The sequence below is a fragment of the Pteropus alecto genome, unplaced genomic scaffold (assembly GCF_000325575.1).
Source record: "Pteropus alecto unplaced genomic scaffold, ASM32557v1 scaffold101, whole genome shotgun sequence".
Lineage (NCBI taxonomy): Eukaryota > Metazoa > Chordata > Mammalia > Chiroptera > Pteropodidae > Pteropus > Pteropus alecto.
The window spans coordinates 2,792,824-2,802,156 of record NW_006432945.1 but is presented as its reverse complement, the minus strand read 5'-3'; the positions used below and the strand labels follow the sequence as shown (position 1 = coordinate 2,802,156).

General features: G+C 34.9%; 1 protein-coding gene and 1 pseudogene across 5 annotated transcripts in view; one reads left to right on the top strand and one right to left on the bottom strand.

The window, feature by feature from the left end:
- RCOR3 (REST corepressor 3) overlaps positions 1-9,333 on the bottom strand; it is a 50,380-nt gene that overhangs the window by 13,596 nt on the left and 27,451 nt on the right. For all 5 annotated transcript variants that reach the window (XM_006907697.2, XM_006907699.3, XM_025043898.1 and 2 more), the window contains one exon: positions 7,516-7,593. In XM_006907697.2, the coding sequence (XP_006907759.1) occupies positions 7,516-7,593 (78 nt within the window). The remainder of the gene's footprint in view (positions 1-7,515; positions 7,594-9,333) is intronic.
- Positions 2,284-6,124, top strand: LOC102879070 (annotated as a pseudogene).

Here is a 9,333-nt window from a genome sequence, read left to right as displayed (position 1 = left end):
CTAGTTTTAAACATTTAAGACGTTATTTTCTTTAGAGAGGATCTATGACTCTCTTTAAAATTTCTCTTCATATTTCGATGAAATCTTTCCTTACCCCACCAAAAACAGTGTTGTATAAATTAACATAGAACTGTTGAGCAGGCCTAAATCCTAAAATATTTCTTTATATTTCTGAAGCAGAAAGTGACCCGCTATAACAATATTTCCGCCCAAGACTTCCCATATTCCTCTCCATATTTCTGTTTTAAAAAAATTCCGTTTAGGATTTTTATCATGACAATATTGCAGTATTAAACACTTAATCAAATTTCATTAGTGTATACCCACTGATGAGTAATAAGGATCTTTAGCAGTGGATGGAGGGACAGAAATATGTATACTAGCCCATAGAGGTTTGCGGTAGAAACTGTCCAGATAAAGTGGTCTAATGTGATACATGGACATGCTGGGCAAAACAGAAAGAAAAGCTTCCTATGAGAAAGGGTGTTTAGGTCTTATCTTATGGTCTTAGCAATAAGTTTCTACAGAGCACAGAAGTTCTGAGTAATACCAACTTTCTTGCCATGAATGAAGAGGTTTAAGTAAGCAATCAGAAGAATAAAACAAAAATTCAAAATTCAAAAAACAATTACTAGAGAAGAAAAAAGTAAAATAAGACTCACAATAAAGGAGGGAAAAACCTAAAACAGAAAGCACTGAATTCCAGAGGAGAAATGGGATAGCGAGGCAGGCCTGGCAAAGAGTGGGTAAGCCTCGGGGTTAGGATACTGGTCACGAGGCAAAGAAACAACAACACAAAGGTAAAGAGAAAGATGGGGAACAGGACACAGACAAGCAGTAATAAGAAAATGGTGAACTAAGGCTAAAAAAGTGAAAAGAAAGAAATAAAAAGAAAAAGGAGAGAGGAAAAACTAGAAAATTTAAACCTACTTTCCCCAAAAAGAGGAGTAAAAGAATGGAATAGGCGTTAATGTCTAAGTTAATACCCAGGTAATCTGATGTTACCGGCCATGAAAGGAGACAGAACAGGTCCTTGCACTCAATGACAGTTGGTACTAGAACCTATTTAAAACAGATTCAAACATTTCAAACTAAATGGTTAAAAAATAAAGGGTTGACTACAACTTAATTTGTAATATAAAACTAAAACTTATAAAAATAGTTAATGATCTCATTTATAAGTTTCATCTTATTTTTGGCATGTTGTTTCTGACTATACGATGGGATAACATTCTCCAGCTTTGAAACTTACAACATGAGCAAAGAATGGGTTGTCTTTGTTCAAAACTTCAAGAAATTTCTCCAGGGCTCTCAATTTTTGGTAATCAAATTATTCTTTTTTGAAGTCTGTATTATCCATGAGTCATCATCCTTTTTCCTTCAAATGTTAATTTTGCTAGATACTCATCTATCAACGACACTGCAAGTAATTAAAACCATTTTCTGATACTTTCATAGACTTCATGAAGTTTTCATCTTTTGCAAGGTTTAAAATTTCCTTTCAGTTTGTGCTGTATTTGCCTTGCACTGTATTAGCGAGAGTAATCCACCAGGATGTTGATGTGATGAATAGGACAGATAACAGCTAGAGTTAACTCAGGAAAGGTGGTGAGTAGAGCCCAGTTTTGTAAGTGCTCAGTTCATTAGAGAATATTTTCTTGTTTGGCAACTTCTGCTTCTCTATGCACTCCTCAGATCAACAAATATTTTGGTTGCTGAGGATCTCCTGTAATACTACATTGCAAGTTGTTCTGAGGATTAAATTTAGAATATATGTAAAATATACATAAAGAAGTATTTAGAATATATGTAAAAAACATCTAGCCCAGTGCCAGGGCAAAAAGAAGATGAAGTTGATCAACTGACGTCTGTTCAACTTAAAAGGCAGAAACTGGAGGGAAAGGTATCGTTAACAAAAAGGGAACAAAAAAATGGGAGAAACACCTTGCACTATGAAACCTTATTTTCAGCATATAAGCAAATCAGGAGATGGGAAGAACACAAATAACTATTATGAAAACAGAAAAACAGAGGGAGGGAAGAAGTAGACAGGGGAAAAAATTTAAACCATTTCTTCAACTAATCAATCAATCAATCTTTTACTATTTAAAAAATAATTAAAAAATAAAATGGTTAAGACGGTAAACAAAACAAACAAACAAACGAAAAACCCCAGAAAAGTACAGAGTATACTGGGGATTCAAAGATGAGAGGAAGCTCCTTCCTCAGCTGCTGGTAAGGTACTCGGTCCTTCAAGGAAGCTCCGGCAGAGTGCTCACCTGAACCGTGGCCTCTGCCTTGGAGATTGCCTCCATCTGCTCGGCCCCCATCCTCCTGCAGGAGGATGAGGTGACAGTCCCAGAGGATAAGATCAATGCCCTCATTAAAACAGCTGATGTAAATGCTGAACCTTTCTGGCCAGGCAAGTTTGCAAAGGCTCTGGCCAATGTCAACATCTGTAGCCTCATCTGCAAAGCAAGGGCTGGCAGACCCGCCCCAGCAGCAGTGCTGCACCAGTGGGAGGTCCTGCCCCCTTCACAGCTCTATCCCAGCCCCGAAGAAAGTAAAAGTAAAGAAAGAAGAATCTGAGGAGTCTGATGATGACATAGGCTTTGGTCTTTGTGACTAAACCTCTTTTGTAATTTGTTCAGTAAAAAACTGAACTCTGGGGTGGGGGTCGGGGAGTAGGGGAAGATGAGAGGAAAAGTCTCAGTAATTGGAATGGGGTAAAAAGAGAGCTGGAAGGGCTAGATTGAGATGGGTTTAAGAAGAGAAGTTTCTGAAAGGCAAGAATGAGAAGGCACAACAAATACAGAGAACAAGAGAACAAGAGGATCTGTGTCAGGAACAAGTGATAAATTATCTTGGAAAGCTGTGACATTTAAATAAAGTAAAATATAATAAGGAATGCTTTTGGAAGGGCAATAAACACCAAAGCCGATACATTCATACTGCATTTAATAAGCAATATTTTTTGTTGGGGAGGGAGCAGCAGGAGAAGGGGAGGATTATAACTAGAATAAGGCTTAAAGCCTAGAAAGCTGGGAAAAAGGGGATGCTGTTAAGAACATAAGAAGCTAAGACATGTTGATCTGGGAGATGTGGGAAGGCAAGGCTAAGATGACAAATTAACTTGGGATACCCCGCTAAAGAGGTATTATTAGGCAGGACAGTCAGGTGGAGTGCAGGCTGCACTTGAGGCTAACACAGATTCATCTATCCAAACACATTTTTTAAGGGCTCAGAAAATGTTTATAAAGGAAAACAATCGAGTCATATCTTACTCAGATGTTCTAAAATCTACCTATGAATTGATAGGCACATAAGTCCACAGTCAGGCATTTCTCCAGCACTGGAACGGACCACTAGTTTTTTAGTTAAATCCCAGATGAAGCCTTTGGCTCAAATTTAAGGGTAGTACTGAATGAAAACTATAAATACATATTTAAATGCTGGAGTCTTACTAATTCAAGGAGATGCTCACACAGGAGGCATGTGAAAGTAAAAACTGACTAAAGGAATAGCAAGTTCACAGTTTCCAGCCTCGTAACTGTTCACTCTGGGGCAGACACTTGAAAAATGATGTTCCGGCAGAACTGTCAGCACTACTGCACTTGTATTACTAAACAGTCTACAGTAAACCCCAGTCTAAAATACCATTGTTTTAAAAATAATAAAATGTTAATATAAAATAAAATAAGCCAATATATACTAGTAATAACAGACACCAAAGAGCATTCTAGAACAATTTATGACAGCCTTAGTGAATTCAGCATCTTTACTACATTCTTTCCCTGCTAAATTAGTCTTCGCATCTTTCCAATTTTTCATCAGTAGAAGATTTATACTATCTCTGAGTGGGAAAAGTTAGAAAAGGTCACCAAGTTAAATCTTCTACCCAATGCTGAAAATTCCACCCAACATCCATACGAAAGAATGTCACCCATCTATGGAAAACATCCACAGATAGGGAAATTTTCTAGCTTCAAAAGGCACTCCTTTCTCAGTTTCTTCCTTCCTGGATTCATTAATCTCTTTGCCCCCACCTATCCCCCTTGACTCGAAACAAATCAAAGCATAACCAAACATGCCACTTCTCACAATCTTTCAAGGAGACACACTAATTTCTATTTTACAACGTTTCAAGGATTACCTGCTGTCCATTTCTACAACTAATACCCAACCCTACCCGATCACTCACATACTTGGTATTTTAGCAGCTGTAAAGCTTCTAAATTACCCTGTATAATACTGACGAGATAACTTTCCTAAAATTAAAAAATTTTCATTACATTTTTCCTACATTGAAGGAACTATAGGGTCTTTCCATTTGACTTAATTTAAAAAGCAGACTTCTCTTCCTAGCTCTCATAAAGATGTTTATCCTCTGATCTCTACTATAAAGAAGTCCCTGCTCAACTAAACCTTGTTAAGATCTCTCTCATACACCATGTTCACTCATCCTCTGCACCCAAGTTTGCCTTCCTAACTAGACAATATACTACTTGAGAAAAGATTTACACTTCTATAGAATTCACAATAGTAATTATAATTAGCACAATAATGAGCACACGACAAATGTCTAGGGAATACCTGCTGACTGGTGTTTGACAGTGCTATTATTTTTCCCCACAACAATTAGATTTTGAATGTACTGCTCAACACCAAACCATTGTTCATAGGATTCCTTCTGCCTGCCCTTCATATATGTACAAAATCCTACCTACCCTTCAAATCTCAGCTGAAACATTCCCCTCTAGGAAGTATTCCCTCATGATCCTAGCCAGAATAATGACCACTTGTTTTCCTGTAATACTTTACTTATAAATCTATCATACAACTTTAATCAGGTTCTCTTTTAATATCTAGACTGCAAGTTCTTTCCAAAGCAGATAGAAAAATACATCTCTTCCTCATTTTTGTGTGTCTCCCCTTTTCCAAACACATACTTCCCACAGTGCCTAACACAGTGCCTTACATGAAACAGGTGATCACTACATACATATAGAAATATGAACCTTCTTCACCAAAATTTTCCCTAAATGAAAATAACAAGTATGACCAAATGAATAAGTAAAGCATCTTAGTAACTGTTTACTTCCAGTTGAGTTACGTCATTTAGTTGTCTATGAGATTTAGGTTAGAAATATTTAGGTTAGGTATCACCTAATCTAAAGTTAAAGAGTTTAAAAAAAAAATTTTTCCTCAAAGTTAAGGGGATAGAATACATGATTTTTCAAGGTCTTTACTATGACTGTTAATCTAGTATTTTGAAATACATATTATCTTTTCAGGTCGCTCTCCTTTTAAAAGCAATAGGAATAAAATGATAAATACAAATATATGTCGGGCATTTTTTAGATAATATAAAACATATACATTTTCAAGTCATATGAGTTCAATAAATCAAAGAAATATTCAAACTTCAATGTACAGATGGTAGAGTGTTAAGACTGTAGTTGTTTCATTTTGATTTATTTTCACAATAAACCAAAAGGAGTAATAAGTGTTTGATAACTTCTAACCCAATAACTACATTTAAATGGAAAAATCTTATACAATTTTGCTATTATATAAAAACTTCCAAAAGTAGGAGGCAGTATATTAATCGAGCCGCAGGTTTACTATTTACTAGACATGTGACCTTGATTAAGTTAACCTCAGTTAACCTCTTTGAGGCCCAGTCTCCTTGTGTAACATAATACTATTTGCTTCATCTACTTCTTTGGATTTATTCATGTGAGCATCAAGTGAGGCAGCATATAGGAAAGTTCTAAAGTACTACTGCACTTGCGCATCTTACTTTATATAATGTTAATGAGTGAGACTATCCTGCAATTTTCTGGAAAATAATGAGATTAGAATGATCATTTCCTTGAAAATTTGGTAGATTTTTTCTGGATAATTGTCTATGCCTGGTGTTTTCTTATGAGAAAAATGTTAATAGTTCTTCCATTTTATTTAATGGCCATAAATTATTCAGGTTTTCTTTCTTTTTAAGACAATTTTGGTAAGACATATTTTCCTTAGGAATTTCTAAGGTTTGTTTAAATTTTCAAACTTATTGGCATAAAGTTCTTCATGGTATTCCCATAATGTTTTCAATATTTGTTGTATTTTTAAATTTAATTATTAAATTATAGGTACTTAAAAGTTTATTGCTTTTATGCATTTTAATGCATAATATGAAATTAATTTCAATACAAAATTTATAATAATTTTTTATTGCAATAATACAACAAACTAAAGTAGTATTCTTGGTATTATGCTGTCTTTAAATAAATAAACATCACCAGAACGTTTTTTCAGTTTACCTGTAGGTTTGGAATGAGATATTTATCTATGTATATTTCATTCTTTTCCATTTCCTAACCTTGAAAGAGATATTCAAAATAAACAAAAACAACTTTCTTCATAATGATTCTTCCTTCTGAAAGGCTGTAACGAGTAAGATGGCATATGGTACATTAGCTCTGAAGCACTACTCTTCTGCCTCCCCCCGGTCCCCACACATGTTTCATTTGTAGATATTTCAGTCAACCTGTGATTTGCGGGGGGAAATGTCCCGTTAGGATCAAATAAGATTATTTGATGATTACATACATGTATAGAAAGGCAAGTGAAGCATATGCACAACACAGGAGTCTTTAAAAAAGAGAGGAAAAAAGATTTTATAATAGAAGCTTCTGTGAAAAGACTGAATTGGACTTCATGGGCATTTAAGTACTGTAATGATCACAAATATCAAAAACATATTAAGTTCCTTTTTAGATTTCATATTTTCAGGGATATAAGTACAAGAATTTAAGTTCACATACTAAAATCCTAATTTGAAATATAAGCCAAAAGACAAATGCCTTAAATTAAAATAAAAATTTGTTAAAGTTGTTAAAATGAGCTCCTTTTTTTGTGATCCTTTTCTTGCTGTATTACCGAGTCACACAAGTAGAAAAGGGCTTTGAGCAAACATTGTTGCAGACCCAGAAATGTACTGGCTTGCTCATCAATGACCTAGTTTCACATGCACTGGGCCTACTCAAACAGCTATATTCTCTAATTACTTGAAATGAATTGTTAAGGATAGGAAAGAAATGATTTAACTTAAATCACTAGCCAAGTCTCATTAGACTGTCTAAATCAGGGTCCCCAGCCCCAAAGCTGCAGACTGGTACTGGTCCATGGCCTGTTAGGAACCGGGCTGCAAAGGAGGAGGTGAGCGGCAGGAGAGCAAGCAAAGCTTCATCTGTATTTGCAGCCGATTCCCAGCGCTGGCATTACCCCCTCAGCTCCACCTCAGATCATCAAGCATTAGATTCTCATAGGAACACCGGTCCCTAGTGCCAAAAAGGTTGGGGACCGCTGATCTAAATGACAAAACAGACCTAACAAATTATCCAAATTATAAAACCTTCAAAATATTAACAATAAATGTGACCAAAATAGTAGCTGAACACTGGATAACTCAATGAACAAGGTTTCACAATACTCGGTCACATATATTCTTCAATTACGTACCTCAGGAGGTTTGAATTCTTCAATTCCACCTTCCATTTTCTGTTTAAGTGCACTGTTTACTTGTTTAGCATTCTGAACCTTCAACAAAATAACCCACAATGTGAATCAGATCATGTACTTAGATGAATTTTTGAGTACTCAATAAATGAAAAGGATATATACCAAAACCCTCTTAAATTTATTTCAAGAGGATAGACACACACACACAAAATAGACACAGTTCATATATCATAGTATTTGAATATCTTTTAACAATGTCTCTTATAACCAAAGACAACTAGTACATATAGGAATTAAAATACATCATTATTTCTCATTACTATAATGTTTTAATAACAATTATTCCAGTAAGAATAATAATAAGAATGGATATTAAGTGTTTATTATGTTAAGCATCATTATCAGTGCTTCCTATGTACTAAATCACTTACTTCTCACAACTACTTTGTGAAGAACAAGCAGTTCTGTGATAAGCTGACATATATGTTCTCAAAAGTCACTGTACCATGCAAAATCATGCTATAAAACAACAAGGCTTATGGGGAAAAGGATCTTGGGACACAACACTCAGAAACTTCATCAATGACACGTAAGAAAAGACAGAAGCCTAATAAAAACAATACCACAGTTCTACATATTCTAAATGGTAAAGAAATGCACAAATGCTACAATAAAGATGTTACTTTATCTTGAAAAAGATCTAAAGATTGCTTATGAAAGTGGATGTCCAAATTGTTGCAGCTTGTGAGTTATTGAGAAGTGGTAGAAGGAGGATTATTTGAAATTGGATAAAAAGTTTTAACACCAGATATATATAGATGTTTATATATATACATAGTACACATTTGAAGTGTGTGGGTATGTACTTAGATAGCTAGGTTCGTTTTTTTGCTAAGAAAAATCAAATAAGCAAATGCAAAATTCTCAAACTGTTCCCTAGTGTGTCAACTGTGTTGGAACGAATTCATGTTTTCAAAACAAGATTTGTAGCAGAAATGATTTTACTTCCATTGTAAACCATTTTACAGAGTAGGAAGGTAAAGCACAAAGAAGAAACTTTCCCGAGGCTACAGATATAGAAAGTAGATCCTGAATTTGAACTATGCCAAGTTTTTAACTACTATGCTATTAGCAATATTGTTAATTTCTACATAGAATATTAAAGATTAGGATTTTTGTTCATTTAGTTTTGTTTTTTTTTTTTTCAGTATGGACAATCAAATATAAAGTGATTTGTGAATTTTTTTTCCTCAGAGATCTTAAAAACAAAGCTAAAATGTATAAACCTAGGTTGGTTCAAATGTGGTTAGTCAGTCAGCCACGTTAGATATTAGATATACAGAGAGAAATGCAAAATCTCAGTCCTTAAGGATTTCACAGATTACTGGGGAGATAAATAAATAAAAGTATGATAAATGTTAAAACACTTAACTTAGACTTGGAGAGAAAAAGAACAAGAGAGTAAGTGTGTTCGTGTGTGTGTTAATGGGTGGGGGTGGTGGGGAAAATTGGGGACAGTCTCAGAGATGACACCTAAACTGAGTTTTAAAAGATTAACAAGAATTGAGCTGGCAGACCGGCTGAGAGGAGAACGCCCTCCAGGCAGGATGCATGAGCAAGGTGGGAAAGCCCTAAAGCTTGGGCAGCTAGGCTGGAGCCAGACCAAAGAATTTAAATTTTGCCTAAAAACTGAAAGTATCTAAAAGGATTTTTAAGCAAGGGAGAAACATAACCATATCTGCTTTGTAGAAAATTAATTCCAATAGTAATTTGGAGAATAGAATGGTGTGAAAAGGATGGACAATAATTAATTTAAAA